This window comes from Procambarus clarkii, chromosome 44 (assembly GCF_040958095.1).
Source record: "Procambarus clarkii isolate CNS0578487 chromosome 44, FALCON_Pclarkii_2.0, whole genome shotgun sequence".
NCBI classification, from domain to species: Eukaryota; Metazoa; Arthropoda; class Malacostraca; order Decapoda; family Cambaridae; genus Procambarus; species Procambarus clarkii.
Window position 1 is genome coordinate 30,699,099 of NC_091193.1, and position 26,551 is coordinate 30,725,649.

Consider the following 26,551-nt stretch of genomic DNA (forward strand, 5'->3'; position numbering starts at 1 on the left):
CTTGTGGGCGGTAGTGGAAAGGGTTACAGAGGCACATAATGGGCTCAGGGACTGAACCCCACAATTCATACAGCTAAGCAAGTTACATGCAAATCCGAAAAAAAATACTTTCAATGAATAAACGCACTAAATTTATGCAGCTCAATATATATTGACAATAAATTTTGTCATAATGTAAAGTAGGTTTGAGTTGTATTAATTGTTACTCCCCATAGGGAGCGGACTAACGTCCTTACTAAAAAAAACCCATGGAAATTCCACAGTTGATTGTGAATCTCACTGCTCAGCCTGTGCAAGCCTCCTCACACCCGGTAAACCGAGAATGAACGGTCATCAAAGTCCTAGATCAGGGACCTAGAACTGCTTCCCGCTCAGAGGCTTGCACTTAGCTACATCATCACAGTGTGATTCTTTCCAAGTTTCGGACAAGGAACTCGGCAATCATACTATAGAATTGATCCTATGAAGTATGATCATGTCGAAACACTAGTCAACCCGACGACTCCCATATCGCACTGCGCACCTACGCTGTACCGGTATCCTTCTTATCTAGTTTATGCTCATATTAATAGCAAACAACAAAAGTAGAAATTATATGCATAAGCATACCATGAACGTATACAAATACAATTTATAGCATAGTTAAATAATAAATATTAAGAATTATCTGATTTTTGTGTCCTTTTAAAAGGTTGTATTGATAAAGGCCCATCACCTGAAACGGGCACAATTACTGACCAGTATCTACATTATGTTTTGAAATTTACGGACCCTTTTGCAGCCTATTGAGGGCAAGTACTTTGCTTAGGAGAGATCTTGTAGTTCTCAGTAAATTATAATAAGCATTCTATCAGATATTTAATTTAACGACAATAATTTTATGTGAAAAATAATTTAATATACAATAGTTTATGCTTTAATTAGTTGTAGAGGATGAGTCTCATATGAAGTGTTATAGAAAACGAATATTCCAAGGCCGCCCCTGGAAAGGGTACACTAAGGGCCCAAGATGGAATTACTGGTGTCGATTTCACCAGTGAATTTCGTTTAGTTTGCCTCAGATCTACAAGATTTTGTTGAAGTTCTTGGTGTACTACTGCTCTCAGATTGCTCATTGACAATCCAAGGTTACACTCAACGTCTCCTTTAAAAGCAGATTCTTTGGCTAACTCATCAGCTCTCTCATCATCAGCAGCTCGTTTAAGGTGCTCCATATGTTTATATAATTGTTGCATGGCCCGCGTCAGAGATGCCGACACTGTTGGCGGTAATGAACCTTATACCCATCCTGAGGTGGTAGCTAGTGGACCTCATACCCATCCTGTGGGCGGTATTAGACCTCATACCCATCCTGTGGGTGGTAGTGGACCTCATACCCATCCTGTGGGCGGTATTAGACCTCATACCCATCCTGTGGGTGGTAGTGGACCTCATACCCATCCTGTGGGCGGTATTAGACCTCATACCCATCCTGTAGCCGGTAGTGGACCTCATACCCATCCTGTAGGAGGTAGTAGACCTCATACCCATCCTCTGGATGGTAGTTGAATCCATATCCATTTCCTGAACTGTAGGTGACCCCATACCCATCCCTTGAGTTGCATGTTGTTGTTGTTTTAGATTCAGCTACTCAGAACAATAAGTTCCAGTAGCACGGGCTATGGTGAACCCGTAAGTGGAGGCTCTTTGGAGCCATTATCTGTATCAGTGCCTGATACTAGAGATGTGGCGATGGATGGGGTCTTCATGATGGTTTTCAGCCTGGAGGGCTGGCTATACCAGTTATGGAGCTTGTGGGGTTAGTGTAGACCTCTAGGTTTTTCGTTTTTTCTTTGCCTGCGACTTTGGCTGAGCAGTGCTGTCGTTAGAGTTTGGTGACGTGGCCTCCATGAGGAAGTCTTGAACCGTGTTGGTGTCGTATTTGTGATGCGGCGGTGGAGCTCCTACTATGATTTCCTCGTCTGAGGAGTCCGTAACTTCCGTAGTGGGCGTTTTTGTCTTTCGCCTCGCAGCCTTATATATAGGTAGGTTTAGGTGTCGTTGATTGGTGGTTGTAGCTATTTACATTCTTGTAGAGCCACTAGTACGCGTAGCGTTTCGGGCAGGTCCCTGGAATACGATCCCCGCCGCGAAGAATCGTTGTTACAACCAAGTACACATTTTACTGTTGAGTTAAACAGAGGCTACAGTTAAGGATTTGCGCCCAGTAAATCCTCCCCGGCCAGGATACGTTTCATAAGAATCCCCTCCCCCCTCCCCCCCCCTCTTTCTCTCTCTGCTAGGTGAACGAAGGCACTAAAGGAAAGGAAACGTGCCCATCCGTTTACGTCCCAGCCGGAAATCGAACCGACGATTCCCGATTATGAGTCGAGGACAAAGACAACTCTACTACAAAGCCGCCATGATTAAAGAAAGATGCACAGGTTTCGTAAGTGATTGCGTAAAGGCTTGACGAATCATGGTCCAGGTTACCTGTGGGCTTAAACACCAGTACTCGGATTCACGAAGCAGTTACGCAAGCACCTAAGAACCTGTACATCTTTTCTCAATCTTTGGCGGCTTTGTTTACAATTATTAAACAGTTAATGAGCTCCGAAGCACCAGGAGGCTGTTTATAACAATAACAACAGTTGATTGGCAAGTTTACATGCTTGTAAACTGTTTAATAAATGTAACCAAAGCCGTCAGAGATTGAGGAAAAAGGTACATGTTCGTAATGATTGGGTATGTTCCATTAGGTGAAGGAAAATCGTGCCCAACCGTCTTTGTTCTTCTCGGGAATTTAATCTGGTTCTCGGTTGTGAGGTGAGGACGAAGATCACTGCTATGTACATTCTAGTAGAAATATGTAAGACCGTTGGTGTTTGACGGTGCCCGTTGGTGTTTGACGGTGACCGTTGGTGTTTGACGGTGACCGTTGGTGTCTGACTGTGACCGTTGGTATCTGACAGTGACCGTTGGTGTTTGACGGTGACCGTTGGTGTCTGACGGTGACCGTTGGTGTTTGACGGTGACCGTTGGTGTTTGACGGTGACCGTTGGTGTTTGACGGTGACCGTTGGTGTTTGACGGTGACCGTTGGTGTTTGACGGTGACCGTTGGTGTCTGACGGTGACCGTTGGTGTTTGACGGTGACCGTTGCTGTCTGACGGTGACCGTTGGTGTTTGACGGTGACCGTTGGTGTCTGACGGTGACCGTTGGTGTTTGACGGTGACCGTTGGTGTCTGACGGTGACCGTTGGTGTTTGACGGTGACCGTTGGTGTTTGACGGTGACCGTTGGTGTTTGACGGTGACCGTTGGTGTTTGACGGTGACCATTGGTGTTTGACGGTGACCGTTGGTGTCTGACTGACCATTGGTATCTGACAGTGACCGTTGGTGTTTGACGGTGACCGTTGGTGTCTGACGGTGACCGTTGGTGTTTGACGGTGACCGTTGGTGTTTGACGGTGACCGTTGGTGTTTGACGGTGACCGTTGGTGTTTGACGGTGACCGTTGGTGTTTGACGGTGACCGTTGGTGTTTGACGGTGACCGTTGGTGTTTGACGGTGACCGTTGGTGTGTGACGATGACCGTTGGTGTCTGACGGTGACCGTTGGTGTCTGACGGTGACTGTTGGTGTCTGACGGTGACCGTTGGTGTCTGACGGTGACCGTTGGTGTTTGACGGTGACCGTTGGTGTTTGACGGTGACCGTTGGTGTTTGACGGTGACCGTTGGTGTTTGACGGTGACCGTTGGTGTTTGACGGTGACCGTTGGTGTCTGACGGTGACCGTTGGTGTTTGACGGTGACCGTTGGTGTCTGACGGTGACCGTTGGTGTTGACGGTGACCGTTGGTGTTTGACGGTGACCGTTGGTGTCTGACGGTGACCGTTGGTGTTTGACGGTGACCGTTGGTGTCTGACGGTGACCGTTGGTGTTTGACGGTGACCGTTGGTGTCTGACGGTGACCGTTGGTGTTTGACGGTGACCGTTGGTGTTTGACGGTGACCGTTGGTGTCTGACGGTGACCGTTGGTGTTGACGGTGACCGTTGGTGTTTGACGGTGACCGTTGGTGTCTGACGGTGACCGTTGGTGTTTGACGGTGACCGTTGGTGTTTGACGGTGACCGTTGGTGTCTGACGGTGACCGTTGGTGTTTGACGGTGACCGTTGGTGTTTGACGGTGACCGTTGGTGTTTGACGGTGACCGTTGGTGTTTGACGGTGACATGATTTTCGTAAACTAAGGCGCCAGAGGGTCACAGGCGACGGCGGGGGAGGACCAAGACCGGCGCCAGCCCGCTGTCTGCTCTATTTTAAAAACTTGCCAAAAACCTTTCCTTCCATGGCGGTTTGTTGGCCATTTGTTCCTGTCAACGACCCTTCCACAACCAATGTTTACCTGTATTCAAATTAGCCTAATTTAGTATATATATATATATATATATATATATATATATATATATATATATATATATATATATATATATATATATTATATATATATATATATATATATATATATATTATTGACAGAGCTCGGGTGCATGGGGGACTTGTGTAAAACCCTCGTAGCAAACCCACTTACGAAGAAATACACAGAGCTTTCTGTCCAGGGGAAGAAAGATACAGGCAGCATGGGGCGTTAAAGTTTATTGAAGATTAAATTCTGCAGAACATGTAAATATATAAAGTAAGAATTAACAGTAACAATTGCAAGTCCGAGGACTAGGTTTAACTTAAAAGGTACACCCGTAGTAATTATGAGACCTTAGCCTATAGTGACATGGAACTAATTCTGCAGAAACGTAAAGCATTAACTGGTACTAGAATTAAGGCCGAATGCAAATGTGAGTAATTATATAACACTAGGATATAACAGGCAGGACACAGAGTAACTAATAAGTGAGAGACCACATAACACATAATGTACCCGACCAAGAGGCCGGTAAGACCTAATGAATAAGGAGAAGGGGTTGACTACAAGTAGGGCTTACTAGCACCTAGACTGGGCAAAGTATTAGCTGCGGACAGCGGGACACTTGGGGACCGGCGCTGCACCCCCACCGCAGGCCAGCGGCCGGACCCCCCCCCGAAGGGCGAGTGCCAGCTGGCCGCGTGAGGCACTCAAAGTGGCAGAGCAACAACGTCCCGCCTGACGTAGGATGTGAAAGCGCTACTCCTCCACCTGCCGACAGCCATTATTTCTGAAGTGGCGAGCCCATCCCGAGACAGCTGAGTGGCCCTGCCGATACGGAAGGAATGCGGCGCGTAGTCATCTGGAGGCAAGCCTAGCGCCGAGAGGGCAGAGCGTAGGATCTTGGAGAAATCTCGCCTGGTGACAGGAGCGCCTGCGGCGTGTTTGAATATGGGCCCCGGGCGCAGGCCCCTGAGATTAAAGTATTTAGACAGGGCACGAACCGGGCAGTACTTGCTGGAAGGGTTCGCTCTCAGGGAGAGGGTGGGCGTGCGCCCTGCACTGTGCTTGTAGGTGTTGAAGACGATATCTACTCCTGCCGTCGTAAGTGATACCTGCTCAAGGTTGAGCGTGTGTCGTCCATGGTCCACGTAAACCGCCTCACCCGGGCGTAGGCAGGCGTGGAAAGCCAGGGAGAAGAGCGCCCTGTAGCAGGACTTCTCATAGGCAGAGTTACATACGCCTCCCAGTGCCCGCAGCAGGCGATGCAGGAGGCTCCTCGTCACTGGGAGACGCCGCGCAGGGGCCCGCTGTGCGGAGTTACGTGCCCCTTTGAGGAGTTGGGTGACCAGGAAGTGCCGAGTTGGGTCCCTCCTACCGTGTAGCTTGCAGACGAAGGCGATGGCCGCTAGATATGCGTGCAGAGAGCGGTAAGCCAGGCCCCGCGAGAGCAGAGATTGCAGGAAGTTCACCAGAGTCGGAGGTGCAGCATCGAAGGGGCATTCTCCTTGCCGCCCTGCCAAGACGTAGGCGGCGTACTCCACCCACTTAGCCCTGTAAGTACGCCTCGTCGCTGGCTGCAGGGAGTTGAATAGGGTCCTCACAGTTGCAGGGTGAAGTTGCAGGGCAGGAGGTGCGCAGGAACTGTTGTCGGCGTCTCGGCGAGGCCTGCTTCTCGCAGGAACAAGGGCGGCAGCGTCTGTAAGCGGGAAAGAGCATCACAAACCCCATTTAATTTTCCTGGGAGGTGGGAGGGTAGTAGTGTAATGTTATGGATGAGTAACAGCACTGCCAAGGGCCTGACAATTTGCATTAGTAGTGGGCACCTAGCAGAGAGTGTGTTGAGCACGCTTACCACTGCACTGTTGTCCGATTTACACACCAGCCTCTTATTGGCCAATACCGGGGCGAAAAGTGCTATGCCCATAAAGAAAGGGTAGAGCTCGAGCAAAGCAATGTTGAGCCGACCCCAGACCTGAGGCCAGGTTCCCCTGAACCAGGCTGCCCCTAGCGTTAGTCCATACCCCTTGGAAGAAGCATCTGCACACATTGAAAGTGATGGGGCGTTTCCCCACCCGCCATCTGGGGGAAAAACTGTTACTCCATTGAAATCAGTGAGGAAGGAGCGCCAGGCGACGAGATCGTGCTTAGCCTCCGCGTCCAAATGGCATAGGCGCGAGGGACGCTGTGGGCCTCGCGTAAGCGGGTGCAGACGACGCAAGAAGGCCCGTCCTCCCGGGATTACCGCGGTGGCGAATTGCAACTTCCCGATGATCGCCTGCAGATCTCGGAGAGGGATGCGCTCCTGACTCATCGCGACTTCGACCGCTGCCGTGTACTTCGTTCTCTTGTCCTCTGGTAGTCTTGTTTCCATCCTGTGAGCATCAATCTCCAGCCCCAGGAACGTGAGGCAGGAGCACGGGCCCTGCGTTTTGTGAGGTGCCAAGGGGACCCCCAGACGCTCGCAGAGGGCAGTGAACACCCTCAGGCTTCGCTGGCACTCGTCGAACGTGAAACTGACGAAGAGGAAGTCGTCCAATACCTTCACGACGTCGCAGACCCCGTACTTCTCGGCGAGGATCCATTGCAGGGCACTGGAGAAGGACTCGAAGATCCGGCAGGAGGGGGCGGCTCCCATGCTGAGCATCTTCTCGTAGTAGTACTTGCCCCCATAAGAAAACCCCAGCAGATGGTAGTCGCTCGGGTGTACTGGGACGATCCTGAAAGCTTCTGCGATGTCGCACTTTGCCAGGTGAGCCCCCGGGGACCGGCTGACAACCATTGTCACCGCGTCATGGATAGACTGGTAGGTGACGGACGTCGATTCCCGTGGGATGTTGGCGTTCACACTGTCAGGGGAGTAAGGGTAGCTAAGGTTGTGCAGGAGGCGGTACTTGCCCGGCGTAGACTTCTCCCTCAGAGCTATGGGTGAACACTTGAAATTCTTGAAAGGGGGGACTTCGTAGGGGCCCGCGATGCGTCCTAGACTCAACTCCTTGTCGAGCATGGGCCCGACGATGTGCGGGAGGTCCGTCGTAGCCTGGGGGTTGCGTGAAGTAAGGGGGGTTCGCACTCCTTCAAAGCCGAGAAGGAACCCCCTTCTGAAACCCCCCACGACGTAGTCTCGCAGGGGGTAACCCGCCAGCAAAGCGTCAAGGGCGTCGGCGTCCACCGGCGTTGTTACTGCCGGCGCTCTTCTTAGCCTTGTCCCGTGGTTGTCTTCGTGGGCGCTGGTCATGGGTGGGTCTGTCGCGTAAGTGGGCTGGGGGGCACGAAGTGTAGGCCGGGTGCCGCCCACGGCAGCGCGGGCAGTAGTGCTGGAAGGCGCAGGAAGTAAAAGTGCAGCCGGGTCCTCTTGAGTGGTAGGCAAAACAGTAGCCCGGGGGGAGCCCTGCGGCCCGGGCGCTAGAGAGGGAAAGGGCAGCCGGCCGACCTGCCTCCTGTCTGCCTGCCTGGATAGCGACGTGTGCGACCCGCTGTATCGAGCGGAATTCCAGGTCCAGCCTGTAATCGAGCCAAGAACAGTCCGACCTCTCCTTGTCCCATCTGAAGGCCTTGTCGTACCACATCCAGTCGTTTTTGAGGGTCACCTTCATGGTCTTGACGTAGCGGGTGTAGGTGAGCAGGGCCTGAGCCTCGGCCGGGTGCTTCTCTATGTAGAGCGTGGCATAAATGTCGAAGCCGTGCTCCCACTGGGCTGGCGTCAGTGGCATCAGCTTCTTACCAGACGCCTGGGGGTCAGTGGGGGGCGCGAGGCGTGGCTCGTAGGGCCCTGCTTCTCGCTCATGATTGAGCAACTCCCTGAGGTCAACATACTTTTTAGCCCAGATCTTTTCACGGAGGGCCTGTGGTACGTGTACGCCCAGGAGTGGGATGGTGGAAGCCTGGGGAGCCCGTAGGGGTCCCAGCCAAGGGCTAGGAGGAGGGGAAGCAGCGCTCACCCTGGGAGACTCACCATAAGAGGACGGGCTGGAGGAGCTGGCACGGCGCCTCGACGAATGCCCCCTGGCCCTGTATCGTGGGCGACGCTCAGAGGAGAAGGGCGAGGGGGCTGAGGCGGCCGGAGCAGAGGTGGCCAGGGCAGGGGCGGCCGTGGCACCTCCTCCGTCGCGGAGAGCCGCGCCCGATGGGGGCCCACGTGCTTGCGCGATGAGGGCCTGCAGCGTCGTCCAATCATCTGCTGAAAGCGGTGGGAGTTGGGTCACTGTGCCACCCGTTGCTTTGCCCGAATTGTGCAGCTGAGGAGTGCGCCCGGTGTCCGTGTCCGAGCCAGCCGAGGAGGGCTCTGTAGAGGGTGAGGCAAAGCGTGCGGGCTTGGTCCGCGCCCTGGCCGGTTGTGTCCGGGCTCCACTACGTTGCTGTCCTCGCGTTGACGCCGTCCGAGCCCTCTTCCTTGTTGCAGATGTAGGGTGGTCCGTCTTCTCGCCACTGCGGAAAGGGGGAACGTTAGTGACAGCCTGACTAACCTGGCGACAGGCAGGGGGAAAAAACCCGACTGCCGCCCCTGCTAGCATACCATAACATAACATAACATATAACATACATAACATAACATATAACATAACATATAACATAACATATAACATAACATATAACATAACATATAACATAACATATAACATAACATATAACATAACATATAACATAACATATAACATAACATATAGCATAACATATAACATAACATATAACATAACATATAACATAAGATAAGCAAACATAACATAAGCGAAGTGTAAATTGTGGGAAAAATTTTTTGTAATAAATACGAATCATAATTGCGAGTCCAACCGTAGCAAATTTAACAGATAAGCAGACGTAGGAGGGACCAAGGGGACGTTTCCCACGGGCGGGCCCGGGCCCCACAGGCACGGCTGGGGGGGGGGGGGCGGAAATGACATATAGGTCCGAAGAGAAGATAACGTCGCCGAGGCGCGCTGGACGGCACACCACCCGGCTGAGAAAGGACATAGGCCCAAAAACGAGAGGCGACAATCGTAGAATGGGATGGAAGAATGCGGAAGTAAGCGGGCGAGACCGAGTAAACAGGGAACCAGGGGGGGGGGGGGCAACCGATAAGCCGCGGCTCGCGCACCGCTGGCCATACCTAGACATACCTAGACAGGAAGGGGAGAAGCATATGAGTAACCCAGCAAAAGACTAGTAAATAGTAATTAGTAACTCTGCAAATAGCACATCCTGGCTGACTATACTTAATAAATTACTTAGTAACTCTGCAACTAGCACATCCTGGCTGACTTTACTTTAATAATTTACTTAGTAAGGCTGCAAAATAGCACATCCTGGCTGACTTTACTTAATAATTTGCTTAGTAACTCTGCAAGTAGCACTTCCTGGCTGACTTTACTTAATAATTTACTTAGAAGGCTGCAAATAGCACGTCCTGGCTGACTTTACTTAATAATTTACTTGGGAACACTGCAATAGCGCATCCTGTCTGACTTTACTTACTAATTTACTTAATAACTCTGCAAATAGCACATCCTGGCTGACTTTACTTAATAATTTACTTAGTAAGGCTGCAAATAGCACATCCTGGCTGACTTTACTTAATAATTTACTTAGTAACTCTGCAAATAGCGCATCCTGGCTGACTCTACTTAATTTACGTAGGAACTCTGCAAATAGCCCATCCTGGCTGACTACTTAATAATTACTTGGAACTCTGCAGATAGCACATCCTCGCTGACTTTACTTAAAATTTAATTAGTAACTCTGCAAATATCACATCCTGGCTGACTTTACTTAATGACGGAAGGCAAGGAAAAAGAACAAACATACTGAACACAGCTACGCAACAATAAACATGCGGCATGAGCAAGCATCAGCTGACGGAATAAATTAAGGTAGGCTGTTTGGGAAAGGGAACCGTGGTAATCAGAAAGCAGGGGGCATGTTAGTGCTGAAACGAGAATAAAGAAAGGGGGGGACCCGGCAAGTGCAGGGCCAGAGGCATAAAGCAAGAGGCGAGGGCCCACAACTGCACCTCGCGCATCCTGGCTGCCTAGAAGCCACAGCGAAGGAAAGGGGACTACTAACTGAAGACACTGCCAAGGAAACAAAGGATGGCTGAAACAAAGAATAACGTAAGCTAAAAGTAACAAATCGCCCTATAGTAAACAAAAAATGTTTTTATAACAAACATAAAGGATGCACGACACAAGTGTAACCAAATAAGTAACAGGGATGAATAGTGGTGAATGGGACATTTCGCCCTATAATAAATAGAAACACTTAATGACAACCATAAATGAAGCACAGCACAAATGTTACCAAGTAAGTAAGAAGTATTAAATTGTGGTAGGCTAAATGGAACATATCGCCCTAGAATAAATAAAACCAATTTTACATTAAGCAACGGAGGAAAGCATAACATAAATAACCATAGAAGTAACGTGAATAAACTGCAATAGCCAAGCATAAACTACTGTAACTACCTATGAATCTAGGCAAATTGCCGGGTCAGGAAACGAAGCTAAAATAAGGGCCCGCGAAACTGCAAATAGCACAGCCTGTCTGACTTTACTTAATAAATCTAGGAACTCTGCAAAACACTTCCTGTCTGACTTTACTTAATAATTCTAGGAACTCTGCAAAACACATCCTGGCTGACTTTACTTAATAACTTCTTAGTAACTCTGCAACGAGCACTGCCTGGCTGACTTCACTTAATAATTTTCTTAGTAATTCTGCAAATAGCACATCCTGGCTGACTTTACTTAATGAGGAAGGCAGGGTAACATAGGCAAGCATACTGAACACAGCAACGTACAAATAAACGTGCGGCAAGCAACGCATCAACTGTCGGGGTAAATTAAGGAGGCTGGTTGGGAAAGAGAGTCGAGGTAACCTGAAACAGGAGGCATGTTAGCGCTGAAATGTAGAACATAATTATGAAAAGGGCAGGCATGTCACGTGGTATCCGCAAGTACAAAATAAGGGTATACAAACGGCGTGGAATATATAGCCATTTTACATTAAGAGAACGGAGGAGATGCATAACATAAATATAACCAAATAAGCGACGTGAATAAACTGCAAGGGCCCAGCGAAAGTACTGTAACTACTGAGGAAACTAGGCAAAATGCAGGGCCAGGGAACGTAAAGCAAATTAAGGGCCCGCAAATACTGCAAATAGGACGTCCTGTCTGACTTTACTTAATAAATTACTTATAACTCTGCAAATAGGACATCCTGGCGACTTTACTTAATGACGTAAGACAAGGACAAGTGAACAAGCAAACTGTGACACAGCGGACGCGAAGATTGAACGTACGACATGCACAAGGCTACGAATGCCTGAGTAAAGTTAGGCTGGGGCAAAGTGAATCCGAGGTGATCTGAAAGCAGAGGCATGTCGGTGCTGAAATGTAGAACATAAATAAGAATAAGGGCAAGGCATGTCGCGGGAAGTCTGCTAGTACAAGATAAGAACCTTCCAAATTTTTATTTCACACCAAGTGTGAGAAAGACTTAATTTACAGTGTCTTAAGGAGGCAAAGAATGTGAATCATTAAATATACGACGTTCCCGACGACGCTTCGACGCCGCCATCTGCTGGAGGATACCGTGCCCCAGGCGACGTGGGGGCCACCCCCCTGTCCAGGGCACGGCCCCTGGAACCGGACGCCGAGGACTTAACGAACATAACGAAGTCATCCTGGATTGCCGGCGTCAACGCCGAACCCAGGGCCTGTGGGGCGTACCCGTAGACGTAAACCTGCCGTCGCCGTCGAGCTGATCTCGGGTCCTTGCTCCAACGCCGGCGTCTCCCTCTGACGAAGAAGAACAACAGGCGACACAGGCGGACGAACGCAGAACTTACGACGTAGGAGGAATCCCTGCTACGACGGACGTGCAGGGCGCTTAAGACAAACACACCAGGCTACCCTGGCCAGGCGGGGGCGCCTGGGAACCAACCTGCCGGCAACACCGGCCAGACGGAGGACATGGAGTAACGGCCCTGGCTACCCCCCAGGCAAGCAGGGCACGTACCTGAGAGCCTGGACGGCGGAAAGCTTGAAATAACACACCGGGCAACACCGGCCAGACGTACGTCTGGGGACTACATGCCGGACTTACACCGGCCGACGGACGTCTGGGGACATCTTGATCGGCGCCACTCTGGGGAAGACGTACCTGGGGACTCCGGGACACCGAAGGGCCTGGGCTAACACCCCGGGCAACACGGCCGGGCGAGACGTCCGAGGGCGACGTGCCTAGCAGAGAACACACCACACACGGCAAGGACCCCGTGGCCTACCAACCACGCGCTGCCACACGGCATGCTCAGGGCCTAGACGAAAAGGGGAGGGGGGGGGGGCCGCACACAGGCGCGGCCGTACGGGCGCAAGGCAGCCCGAGCCCCGACGTGGGAAGCCGTGGCGCAAAGCCACGTGGATTAGCACCCAAAAGGGGACAGGAAGGGCGGGACACAGCCCAACCGTGCGCGCCACGGAACGCCGTGCCACGTGGCAGCACGACCAGGCGTGTGCCCCGTAGCAGGCCCGGGCGGAGGGCTGGACCTGGCCACGAGTCGTCGCCAGGGGCGACGCTTGTCCGCACAGGGAGCCCGACCCCTGGGGACATCCCAGGGAAGCCGGCAGACCGGCAACAGGGAACACCCGAGGGAAAACCAGGAAAGACGCAGAAGCACGCCCTGCCGGCCAGGCACGTGACGACCCGGCAAGGCATGCATGGGCCCCAAGGCGGGGCCCGCCATAGGGCCGCCCACGCCTGACCACGTGTCGCCGCCGCCGAGAACATGCGCCCCGGGCGTAGGACCGAACCTGGCCACAATCCGTCGCCGACGGCGACACATGTCCTCGGACAAGGCGAAACCTGGCCCCCTGAGACACCCAGGGAAACCCGGCGGGCCGGCGACAGGGGGCCCCGAAGGAAAGGCGGGAAGGACGCCGAAGCACCCCAGACGACCCCAAGGCCAATTAAAAGGAGACGGCCCCAAGGCAGAGCACAAAGGGCGTAGGGCCCACCACGCCTGGCCACATGGCGGCGCCGGCAAGGGCACGCCTGGCCGCCGACGGGGCCCCGGGCAGGGCGCGCGCCTAGCACGCCGCGCGGCGGGACCCCTTGGGCACGGACGGGCACGGCTGGACAGGGCCCCACGAGAGAGGAGACCGAACGCAGGCCACTAGGGACGCGGCCCAGGGCACGCCGACCCTAAGCCAGCCACGCGACCAGCACGGCACGGGGGGCGCCCGGCACAGGCCCAGGAAGGGCGCCCCAGCTCTCCGGGAACAACAGCAGAGAGCCCAAAGGACTAACTAAGGCGGCACACACGCACCGCGAGGGGAAGGCGCTTGGCACACGCCGCACTGGGGAGACCTGACTAGAACTGAACAGAAAACCTCACCTTGGGTTTAGAAGTGTAGGGCAGGAGGGCCCTGCCGGAACAGTCTGGGGTGTCGAGGGCCCCAGGATGTCCGTGAGAGAGAGGTCAGGTACCGAGGCAGCTGGCGTGTTGTCCATCTCGTGCGAAGTCGGGCGGCCGGGGAGTGGTTGCGAGGGCAGCGGCGAGGGCAGAATAACATAACATATGCTATATGTTATGTTATTTTTGTAGAGTTACTATGTAATTATTAAGTAGTCAGCCAGGATGTGCTGTTTGCAGAGTTCCTAAGTAAATTATTAAGTAAAGTCAGCCAGGATGTGCTATTTGCAGAGTTACTAAGTAAATTATTAAGTAAAGTCACCCAGGATGTGCTATTTGCAGAGTTCCTAAGTAAATTATTAAGTAAAGTCAGCCAGGATGTGCTATTTGCAGTGTTACTAAGTAAATTATTAAGTCAGCCAGGATGTGCTATTTGCAGAGTTACTAATTACTAATTACTAGTCTTTTGCTGGGCTACCTTTATGCTTCTCCCCTTCCTGTCTAGGTATGTTTAGGTATGGCTAGCGGTGCGCGAGCCGCGGCTTATCGGTTGCCCCCCCCCCCTGGTTCCCTGTTTACTCGGTCTCGCCCGCTTACTTCCGCATTCTTCCACCCCATTCTACGTTATCGCCTCTCGCTTTTGGGCCTATGTCCTTTCTCAGACCGGGTTGTGTGCCGTCCAGCGCGCCTCGGCGACGTTATCTTTTCTTCGGCCCTCTGTCATTTCCGCCCCCCCCCCCAGCCGTGCGGGCTCGCCTGTGGGAAACGTCCCCTTGGTTCCTCCTACGTCTGCGTGTCTGTTAAATCTGTTATTGTTGGACTCGCAATTTGATTTGTATTTATTACGGCAAATTTTTCTCCCGCAATTTACTCTTTGTTTAAGTTTCACGTTCAATTTGTTATTAAGGGACTATCAATTAGGATTTGTATTATCCTATTGCTTTGCCTCTCTGCCTTTAAGTTATTTTCAGCTAAGGTACGCTAGTTGCAGTGCATTCGGGTGGGGCCCCCCCCCCCACAATTTTTTTTTTTCCCTCTGGTTATTTCGTCCTATTACACTCGTTTCCCTCATTATATATTCTGATTATTGTGCATTATATTTGACCACCCATTCTTCATCGTATCGACAGTACATTAAGGTACATTTGGATGCTACCGAGAAGTTTAGCATGGCCTCGTGCACGGTGTCATGCAAAAAACTGGCCATTCGGCCTACGTTTCGGCAAGCTCAAGCCAGTCAGTTAGCATGACGTCGGCCAGCTTGTGGTTGGCCAGCGCAGCCAGCATGCTGTTGGCCATACGGTCGCTAACGTTCTTTGGCCATCCGGCCTTCTGGGCTATTTTACTCTTCTTGTTCCTTCGCCATTGTTGTTTCCTACTACGTAATAGTATTCCATTTAATTTTACCTCATCTATCATTAGGTTAGGGGCCCTTACCTCCAACCGCTATTCCTTCCACTGCGCTCTGCCCGCTTGGCGCTCAATGCCGGCTTCTTCTGTTCCCTTTATTCGCAGCCACGACAAGCCGGAACCCCCCCCCCCTTCCACACCCTACTGCGGCGAGGAAGAGAACGCGAGCCGGATATTCCTCTGATCACCATCAACGCACGCAGCGGTGCCGGGATGCAGCCGCCCAGGGCCTACGTTAATACTATTATCTTCTCTTTATTTGCTGGGCTATATGGCAGTATTAATATTATTCCGTACCGTCACTGTCATTCCAGTATTATTTTATTAAAATATAAATTGCTATTATGGTTTGGCGTTGCTTTCTTAATTTCTTCCATTCTGCGGCACTTGCCGTCATCGGTTATTTACGATATTACATTGTAGTCTTCATTGTACGATTATTTACGACATTGTATGCTTATTATTATCCTTATTACAGTTACTGAATGGCAGCTCCCTGCCGTCGATTTCACTTTGCTCCTGTTCTAAAGATGTTGCCGAAGTTCACGGCGTACTAGCTGCGGCTCGCAGACGCTCATTGACAACACAAGACCACTCTCAGCGGCCACTTAAGGCAGACTCCTTGGCTTCTATCCAGCCCAATCACCCGTCTGGAGGCAGAGATGGGATAGAGACCAAGGGTAATGTTCCCCGCTCACATTCTACATCCGCTTAGGACACAAGCATGTTATAGATTTGGCTTTAAGAATTGGTTCTTATTCCATTTTATTGTTTATGTATTTTCTGACCAGGGGGAGAAAGATACTGGCAGTATGGGGCGTTAAAGTTTATTGAAGATTAAATTCTGCAGAACATGTAAATATATAAAGTTCACATAAAGTAAGTAATTATATAAAGTTTATATTAAACACGGTTTATATTATAGGCGTAACAAAGTTGATATTATATAAAACTTAATATTGAACATGTAAATATACAAAGTTTCAAATATAATTTAAGGAATATATAACGTTTATATTAAAATATATAAAGTAAATATATAAAGTAAATATATAAAGTAAGAATTAACAGTAACAATTCCAAGGACTAGATTTAACTTAAAAGGTACACCCGTAGTAAGTATGAGACCTTAGCCTATAGTGACATGGAAACTAATTCTGCAGAAACCTAAAGGTTAACTGGTACTAGAATTAAGGCCGAGTGCAAATGTGTAGTAATTATATAACACTAGGATATAACAGGCAGGACACAAAGAATAACTAATAAGTGAGAGACCACATAACACGTAATGTACCCGGCCAAGAGGCCGTAAAAGACCTAATGGATAAGGAGAAGGGGGTGTGACTACAAGTAGGGCTTACTAGCACCTAGACTGGGCAAAGTATTAGCTGCGGACAGCGGGACACTTGGGGACCGGCGCTGCACCCCCACCGCAGGCCAGCGGCCGGACCCCCCCCCCGAAGGGCGAGTGCCAGCTGGCCGCATGAGGCACTCAATGTAGCAGAGCAACAACGTCCCATCTGACGTAGGATGTGAGCACTACTCTTCCGCCTGCCGTTTGCCATTATTTCTGATGTGGCGAGCCCGTCCCGCGACAGCTGGGTGCGGAGCGTAGTCATCTGGAGTCAAGCCTAGCGCCGAGAGGGCAGCGCGTAGGATCCTGGAGAAATCTCGCCTGGTGACAGGAGCGCTTGTAGGATCCGAAGAGTGTTGATTCCTGACCATGTAAGCGATACCTGGTCCAGTCGGAGCGTGCGTCAATTTTTTGTCGCGTAGCTCACCTCCCCCGGGCTGAAAGATATAAGGCAGTAAGGGTGGGCAGAAGCGGCGTGCAGTGTTATCGTGACAGGCAAGAGCACAGACGAGAGGGAAACCCTAGCTGAATCAATACGGAGACGAAAAACGGGGGAGGGAGCCCGGCAGCAGGAATTAAGAGAAACCTTAATTAACAATCCTGGATGAATAAAGAGCATCCGAATAATTATACTGTAGCAATGAAGGGGGGCTAACAAATCTAAGAATCTTCCAGCAAACGGAAGGGGGAAGTACCTTTGCTAAGAGCAAAGGTGGGAGAAAACCGGTAGAACAGCAAGGAGGCACAAAGCAACTATAACAGGGTAAGACGAAACACTATAAATCTTGAATATAAACAATACATATACCAAGAAAGGGTATAACAACTAAGCAACATATACATAAACAATAAAATGGAATAAGAACCAATTCTTAAAGCCAAATCTATAACATGCTTGTGTCCTAATCGGATGTAGAATGTGAGCGGGGAACATTACCCTTGGTCTCTATCCCATCTCTGCCTCCAGACGGGTGATTGGGCTGGATAGAAGCCAAGGAGTCTGCCTTGAGTGGCCGCTGAGTGTAGTCTTGTGTTGTCAATGAGCGTCTGCGAGCCGCAGCTAGTACGCCGTGAACTTCGGCAACATCTTTAGAACAGGAGCAAAGTGAAATCGACGGCAGGGAGCTGCCATTCAGTAACTGTAATAAGGATAATAATAAGAATACAATGTCGTAAATAATCGTACAATGAAGAATACAATGTAATATCGTAAATAACAGATGACGGCAAGTGCCGCAGAATGGAAGAAATTAAGAAAGCAACGCCAAACCATAATAACAATTTATATTTTAATAAAATAATACTGGAATGACAGTAACGGTACGGAGTAATATTAATACTGCCATATAGCCCAGCAAATAAAGAGAAGATAATAGTATTAACGTAGGCCCTGGGCGGCTGCATCCCTGCACCGCTGCGTGCGTTGATGGTGATCAGAGGAATATCCGGCTCGCGTTCTCTTCCTCGCCGCAGTAGGGTGTGAAGGGGGGGGGGGGGTTCCGGCTTGTCGTGGCTGCGAATAAAGGGAACAGAAGAAACCGGCATTGAGCGCCAAGCGGGCAGAGCGCAGTGGAAGGAATAGCGGTTGGAGGTAAGGGGGGCCCCTAACCTAATGATAGATGAGGTAAAATTAAATAGAATACTATTACGTAGTAGGAAACAACAATGGCGAAGGAACAAGAAGAGTAAAATAGCCCAGAAGGCCAGATGGCCAAAGAACGTTAGCGACCTATGGCCAACAGCATGCTGGCTGCGCTGGCCAACCACAAGCTGGCCGACGTCATGCTAACTGACTGGCTTGAGCTTGCCGAAAGGAAGGCCGAATGGCCAGTTTTTTGCATGACACCGTGCGCGAGGCCATGCTAAACTTCTCGGTAGCATCCAAATGTAACTTAATGTACTGTCGATACGATGAAGAATGGGTGGTCAGATATAATGCACAAAATTCAGAATAGAATATATAATGAGGGAAACGAGTGTAATAGGACGAAATAACCGGAGAAAAAAAAAAAATTGTGGGGGGGGGGGGGCCACCCGAATGCACTGCAACTAGCGTACCTTAGCTGAAAATAACTTAAAGGCACAGAGGCAAAGCAATAGATTAATACAAATCCTAATTGATAGTCCCTTAATAACAAATTGAACGTGAAACTTAAACAAAGAGTAAATTGCGGGAGAAAAATTTTTCCGTAATAAATACAAATCAAATTGAGAGTCCAACAATAACAAAATTAACAGACACGCAGACGTAGGAGGAACCGATAAGCCGCGGCTCGCGCACCGCTAGCCATACCTAAACATACCTAGACAGAAAGGGGAGAAGCATAAAGGTAGCCCAGCAAAAGACTAGTAATTAGTAATTAGTAACTCTGCAAATAGCACATCCTGGCTGACTTAATAATTTACTTAGTAACTCTGCAAATAGCACATCCTGGCTGACTTCTTAATAATTTACTTAGTAACTCTGCAAATAGCACATCCTGGCTGACTTTACTTAATAATTTACTTAGGAACTCTGCGAATAGCACATCCTGGCTGACTTTACTTAATAATTTACTTAGTAACTCTGCAAATAGCACATCCTGGCTGACTTTACTTAATAATTTAATTAGTAACTCTGCAAATAGCACATCCTGGCTGACTTTACGTAATGACGTAAGGCGAGGAAAATGAACAAACATACTGAACACAGCAACGCAAAATTAAACATGCGACATGAGCAAAGCATCAACTGTCGGAGTAAATTAAGGTAGGCTGTTTGGGAAAAGGAATCCGTGGTAATCTGAAAGCAGGAGGCATGTTAGTGCTGAAATGTAGAACGTAATTAAGAGGAAGGGCAAGGCATGTCGCGAGATGTCTGCCAGTACAAAATAAGAAACCTTCCATATAAGCGTATAAAATCTTAATTTACATTGTCTTAGGAAGGCAAAGAACGGGATATTATTAAATATACGACGTTCCCGACGACGCTTCGACGCCGCCATCTGCTGGAGTGTACCGTGCCCCAGGCAACGTGGGGGCCACCCCCCTGTCCAGGTCACCTGAATAGGGCAAGTCATGGCACGTGAAGTCTGCAGGTACAAAATAAGGGTATACAATCGGCGTGCATATATAACCATTTTTACATTAAGAGAACGGAGGGAAAGCATAACAAATATAACCTGATAAGTAACGTGAATAAACTGCAAGAGCCAAGCGTAAATACTGTAACCACTGAGGAAACTAAACTGCAAAGCTAAGCATAAACTACTGTAACTACCGATGAAACTAGGCAAAAATGCAGGGCCAGGAGACGTGAAGCTAAAATAAGGGCCCGCGAATACTGCAAATAGCACATCCTGTCTGACTTTACTTAATAATTCTTAGGAACTCTGCAAATAGCACATCCTGGCTGACTTTACTTAATAATTTACTTAGTAACTCTGCAACTAGCACTGCCTGTCTGACTTTACTTAATAAATTACTTGGTAACTCTGCAAATAGCACATCCTGGCTGTCTTTACTTGATGACGTAAGGCAGGGTAAAAGTGGGCAAGCATACTGGACACAGCAACGCAAAAATAAACATGCGACATGAGCAACGCATCAACTGTCGGAGTAAATTAAGGAGGCTGATTGGGAAAGAAAGTCCGAGGTAACCTGAAACAGGAGGCATGTTAGCGCCGAGATGTAGAACATAATTATGAATAGGGCAAGGCATGGCACGTGGTATCTGCAAGTACAAAATAAGGGTATACAATCGGCGTGGATATATAGCCATATTACATTAAGGGAACAGAGGAGATGCATAACATAAATATAACCAAATAAGCGACGTGAATAACTGCAAGAGCCAAACGAAAGTACTGTAACTACTGAGGAAACTAGGCAAACTGTGCTATTATAACATAATTACAATTAATACAATTATAACAAATAATTATAAATTGCAAAACAAAGTATGCTCAAAATAAAGCTGGACTATAATTCGTTAGAGAAACGGGATTAACACTTGTAAGTTTCCACAGTCGGTGGCTGTGGAAACGTTCCGGGCTACACCGGCAGATGAAACGTCTGGATAAACCAGCGGCCTGGGGGGGGGGGGCCACTGTGACTTCCGGGCTACCAGGCAGACAACACGTCTGGATAAACCAGCGGCCTGGGGGGGGGGGGGGGGCCACTGTGACTTCCGGGCTACCAGGCAGACAACACGTCTGGATAAACCAGCGGCCTGGGGGGGGGGGGGGGGCCACTGTGACTTCCGGGCTACCAGGCAGACAACACGTCTGGATAAACCAGCGGCCTGAAAGACCACATATTTATATGGCCAATGTAAATAAGATACCTGAATAACATCGCCAGCTTAACTCACCACAGGAAGAACGTCGGCTGGACATGAACCCCCGAGCGCAGACAGCGAAGACGGCAGCGGCTATGACAACCTTCGTGGCTACATTGGGCAGACAAAACGTCTGGAGAAACCAGCGGCCAGGGGGGCCGCAGTAGATTCCGGGCTACACCGGCAGACAACACGTCTGGATAAACCCGCGGCCAGAAAGGCCGTGTATTTATATGACCAATATAAATATAATACCTGTAGAACATCGTCGGCTTTACTCATCGCAGGAAGGACGTCGGCTTAACTCATCGCAGGAAGGACGTCGGCTTAACTCATCGCAGGAAGGACGTCGGCTTAACTCATCGCAGGAAGGACGTCGGCTTAACTCATCGCAGGAAGGACGTCGGCTTAACTCATCGCAGGAAGGACGTCGGCTTAACTCATCGCAGGAAGGACGTCGGCTTAACTCATCGCAGGAAGGACGTCGGCTTAACTCATCGCAGGAAGGACGTCGGCTTAACTCATCGCAGGAAGGACGTCGGCTGGGGAGCAGCCCCTGAACGCAGTCAGCTAAGACGGCAGCGGCTGTCAACCTTCCTGGCTACGTTGGGCAGACTAAACGTCTGAATAAACCAGCGGCCTGGGAAGCAGCAGTATCTTCCGGGCTACACTGAGCAGACAATACGTCTGATAACCAGCGGCCTGGGAGGCCGCAGTATATTCCGGGCTACACCGAGCAGACAATACGTCTGATAACCAGCGTCCTGGGAGGCCACACATGTCTGGATAAGCCAGCAGCCGGGAGGCTGCAGATTCTTCTGGGCTACACCGGGCAGACAAAACGACTGTAAAAACGTTTACTGGTACTGGTAAACGAAACTGGTACTGTCTAGCGTCAGTACTTAATAACTTTGACAAAGTCAAGGAAACAAGTATAAAGGTAAAACAGTAAGTAAAATGACATGCACTTAGGCAATGCATAATTAGTAATAAATTGCTGATGGAACTAATCAATACGAGTCCGAGATAAACTTAAAGGGAGAGGCATGAGGCCCGAAGACAGCATCTAGGACATCCTAGCTGACTTTACTTAAAGGTGAAGCATAAGTTAAACAATTGTAAACCAGTAAAGTAAAAACATGCAGCAAGGGCAATGTAAAATGCAGGACATTTGCTGAGGAAACTAAACATAAATGCAGGGCCAGAAGAAACTTAAAGCAAGAGGCAAGGGGCCCGATCCCGACAACTATCACATCCTAGCTGACTTTACATAATAACTTAAAGGCAAAGCAGAGGTTAAACAAACGAATGTAAAACCAGCAAAGAAACTAGCAGCTTGACACTGCATAAAATTCATTAATAAATTAAGGAAACTTATGGAAAACAAGTCCATAAAAACTTAAAGCTAGAGGCCGGAGGCCTGTGAACACAGCAGCTAGCATAACCTAGCTGACTTTACATAATAACTTAAAGGCAATAGCAAAAGTTAAACAAACAAATGTAAAACCAGCTAAAGAAAACATGCAGCTTGACACTGCATAAAATTCATTAATGAAGGAAAGTTATGGAAAACAAGTCCATGAAACAAAGCTAGGAGCCAGAGGCCTGAGACACTGCAGCTAGCCTAACCTAGCCGACTTTACCTAATAACTTATAGGCAAGCAAAGTTACACAAACCTAAGTGTAAAACCTGCGAAAGAAAACATGCAGCTTGACACTGCATTAAATTCAATAATAAATTAAGGAAACTTATGGAAAACACAAGTCCAAGAAAATTTAAAGCTAGAGGCCGGAGGCCTGAGACACAGCAGCTAGCATAACCTAGCTGACTTTACCTAATAACTTATAGGCAATGACCAAAAGTTAAAACAACCTAAATGTAAAACCAGCTAAAGAAACACGCAGCTTGACACTGCATAAAATTCAATAATAAAATGAGGAAACTTATGGAAACAAATCCAGAAAACGAAGCTAGGGGCCAGAGGCCTGTGACACTGCAGCTAGCCTAACCTAGCTAACTTTACCTACTAACTTAAAGGCAATGACCAGAAGTTAAAACAAACCTAAATTTAAATCCAGCTAAAGAAACATGCAGCTTAACACTGCATAAATTTCAGTAGTAAATTAAGGAAACTTGTGGGAAAACAAGTCCACGAAAACAAAGCTAGGGGCCAGAGGCCTGTGACACAGCAGCTTGCCTAACCTAGCTAACTTTACCTACTAACTTAAAGGCAAAGACCAGAAGTTAAAACAAACCTAAATTTAAATCCAGCTAAAGAAACATGCAGCTTAACACTGCGTAAATTTCAGTAGTAAATTAAGGAAACTTGTGGGAAAACAGGTCCATGAAAACAAAGCTAGGGGCCAGAGGCCTGTGACACAGCAGCTAGCCTAACCTAGCTGACTTTCCCTAATAACTTAAAGGCAATAAGCTAAAGTTAAATAAAACTAAATGTACAACCTGCAAAAGAAACAGGGAGCTTGACACTGCAATAAATTCGGGAATAAGTTAAGGAAACTTATGGAAAAACTAGTCCATTAAACTTAAAGCTGGTGGCCAGAGGCCTGTGACTCGGCAGCTAGCCTAACCTAGCTGACTTTACCTAATAACTTATAGGCAATAAGCAAAAGTTAAAACAGACCTGAATGAAAAGCCTGCAAAAGAAACATGCAGCTTGCCACCATTAAATTCATTAATAAATTAAGGAACTTATGAAAAACAAATCCATGAAAATTAAAGCTAGGGGCGAAAGCAAAGGTAAAATTACAGTAAATATTGTAGCGTGAGGAAACACACCCTGACTAACAGTCAGACTGTAAGGAAGGACATATAAAGAACGTAAATAATAAATAACGGCATAACAGAAGTCGCCCAACAGCATACCTCACGTCGACTGGGTGGGGAGCTTAAGGACAGGGCTGAGCAGATGGGGAAGGAGAGGGTAGGGGTGGACAGGCCTCCTCCCGAGTGTGGTTCAAATAACAGCCACCTACTGGAGAAAACCCAGTGCCCCATAACACCGAGGGTCACCTTCCCCTCTAGGACCACTGCACCTGCATTTGGTCACCAACGCTGAACCAACAGGCGTGCTTCAGGGCGCGCGCGCCAACAAAGAGACAAACACTGGTCTGACGCGCCAACACAAACACTGGTCCCGCGCGCCAACAAAACACAAAAACTACCTTAAATGTTGAGAAGGGCAGGACGCCCCTAACGGGTCGCTCCGAGTCGTTGTCGCGAGGAACTGTTGTAGGGTCCATGCTGTGAGAACAGTTGAGCGGGCTAAACTTCTGTGTTTACGACTCGCTGAGCAGCAGTGAGTTTTGCGAGGGCAGCGGCGAGGGCAGGCGGAGTGAGGCGGAGCCCCGTTGTGCGCCCGTATTTATACGGCCCCAAACTGCCCGCGCAACGCCGCGGGACGCGCTGCGCAATTGTTTCTTTCTCCCCCGCCAGAAACATCCCCGCTTGTGTTGCAAGCAGTGACCATATGTTGCTTAGTTGTTATACCCGTTCTTGGTATATGTATTGTTTATATTCAAGATTTATAGTGTTTCGTCTTACCCTGTTATAGTTGCTTTGTGCTTCCTTGCTGTTCTCCTACTGGTTTTCTCCCACCTTTGCTCTTAGCAAAGGTACTTCCCCCTTCCGTTTGCTGGAAGATTCTTAGAATTGTTAGCCCCCCTTCATTGCTACAGTATAATTATTCGGATGCTCTTTATTCATCCAGGATTGTTAATTAAGGTTTCTCTTAATTCCTGCTGCCGGGCTCCCTCCCCCGTTTTTTCGTCTCCGTATTGATTCAGCTAGGGTTTCCCTCTCGTCTGTGCTCTTGCCTGTCACGATAACACTGCACGCCGCTTCTGCCCACCCTTACTGCCTTATATCTTTCAGCTCGGGGGAGGTGAGCTACGCGACAAAAAATCGACGCACGCTCCGACTGGACCAGGTATCGCTTACATGGTCAGGAATCAACACTCTTCGGATCCTACAAGCACAGATCCTACAAGCGCGCCTGTCACCAGGCGAGATTTCTCCAGGATCCTACGCGCTGCCCTCTCGGCGCTACGCTTGACTCAGATGACTACGCTCCGCACCCAGCTGTCTCGGGACGGGCTCGCCACATCAGAAATAATGGCAGACGGCAGGCGGAAGAGTAGTGCTCACATCCTACGTCAGGCGGGACGTTGTTGCTCTGCTACATAGAGTGCCTCACGCGGCCAGCTGGCACTCGCCCTTCGGGGGGGGGGTCCGGCCGCTGGCCTGCGGTGGGGGTGCAGCGCCGGTCCCCAAGTGTCCCGCTGTCCGCAGCTAATACTTTGCCCAGTCTAGGTGCTAGTAAGCCCTACTTGTAGTCACACCCCCTTCTCCTTATCCATTAGGTCTTTTACGGCCTCTTGGCCGGGTACATTACGTGTTATGTGGTCTCTCACTTATTAGTTATTCTTTGTGTCCTGCCTGTTATATCCTAGTGTTATATAATTACTACACATTTGTACTCGGCCTTAATTCTAGTACCAGTTAACCTTTAGGTTTCTGCAGAATTAGTTTCCATGTCACTATAGGCTAAGGTCTCATACTTACTACGGGTGTACCTTTTAAGTTAAATCTAGTCCTCGGACTTGGAATTGTTACTGTTAATTCTTACTTTATATATTTACTTTATATATTTTAATATAAACGTTATATAGTCCTTAAATTATATATTTTGAAACTTTATATATTTACATGTTCAATATTAAGTTTAATAATATCAACTTTGCTATAAGCCTATAATATAAACCGTGTTTAATATAAACTTTATATAATTACTTACTTTATATTTGAACTTTATACATTTACATGTTCTGCAGAATTTAATCTTCAATAAACTTTAACGCCCCATACTGCCAGTATCTTTCTCCCCCTGGTCAGAAAATGGTCACTGCTTGATCGCAAGCGGGGATTTTTCTGGCGGGGGAGAAAGAAACAATTGCGCAGCGCGTCCCGCGGCGTTGCGCGGGCAGTTTGGGGTCGTATAAATACGGGCGCACACTGGGGCTCTGCCTCACTCCGCCTGCCCTCGCCACTGCCCTCGCAAAACCCCACCCTCTCCCCCCCTTTGCAAGCGGCTGCTTTTGTACCCCCGTCATGCTTTGCACAGTTGTCCCGATTGTCTCCCCACTGCATGTGGGAAGGGGGGTGCAGCGCCGGTCCCCAAGTGTCCCGCTGTCCGCAGCTAATACTTTGCCCAGTCTAGGTGCTAGTAAGCCCTACTTGTAGTCACACCCCCTTCTCCTTATCCATTAGGTCTTTTACGGCCTCTTGGCCGGGTACATTACGTGTTATGTGGTCTCTCACTATTAGTTATTCTTTGTGTCCTGCCTGTTATATCCTAGTGTTATATAATTACTACACATTTGTACTCGGCCTTAATTCTAGTACCAGTTAACCTTTAGGTTTCTGCAGAATTAGTTTCCATGTCACTATAGGCTAAGGTCTCATACTTACTACGGGTGTACCTTTTAAGTTAAATCTAGTCCTCGGACTTGGAATTGTTACTGTTAATTCTTACTTTATATATTTACTTTATATATTTTAATATAAACCTTATATAGTCCTTAAATTATATATTTTGAAACTTTATATATTTACATGTTCAATATTAAGTTTAATAATAT

The 26,551-nt window shown here is 48.7% G+C and overlaps 1 protein-coding gene and 1 non-coding gene across 2 annotated transcripts; both read right to left on the minus strand.

Moving 5' to 3' along the window:
* Positions 1-278: 278 nt before the first annotated feature.
* LOC123754678 (small nucleolar RNA U3) lies at positions 279-477 on the minus strand. Its single transcript, XR_006772414.1, has one exon. It is a non-coding gene; the product is annotated as a small nucleolar RNA U3 (small nucleolar RNA).
* A 4,133-nt stretch (positions 478-4,610) lies between these two features.
* LOC138350272 (uncharacterized) lies at positions 4,611-14,206 on the minus strand. The gene is made up of 3 exons (XM_069300874.1): positions 13,794-14,206; positions 8,355-8,827; positions 4,611-6,098 (listed from the first exon to the last, which is right to left on the minus strand). The coding sequence occupies exons 1-3, from the start codon at positions 13,907-13,909 to the stop codon at positions 5,110-5,112; spliced, it is 1,578 nt and encodes a 525-aa protein (XP_069156975.1). The 5' UTR covers positions 13,910-14,206; the 3' UTR covers positions 4,611-5,109.
* Between the last annotated feature and the right edge of the window lie 12,345 nt (positions 14,207-26,551).

What these genes read in the sequence shown, in the direction of transcription:
- LOC138350272 (XM_069300874.1), bottom strand. Translation starts at nt 13,909, where the DNA reads ATGGACAACACGCCAGCTGCCTCGGTACCTGACCTCTCTCTCACGGAC. An exon ending in CCTACACTTCTAAACCCAAG is followed by an intron (nt 8,828 to 13,793) that starts GTGAGGTTTTCT and finishes CCCTTTCCGCAG; the next exon opens with TGGCGAGAAGACGGACCACC. An exon ending in CTCCAGCCCGTCCTCTTATG is followed by an intron (nt 6,099 to 8,354) that starts GTGAGTCTCCCA and finishes TCCCGCTTACAG; the next exon opens with ACGCTGCCGCCCTTGTTCCT.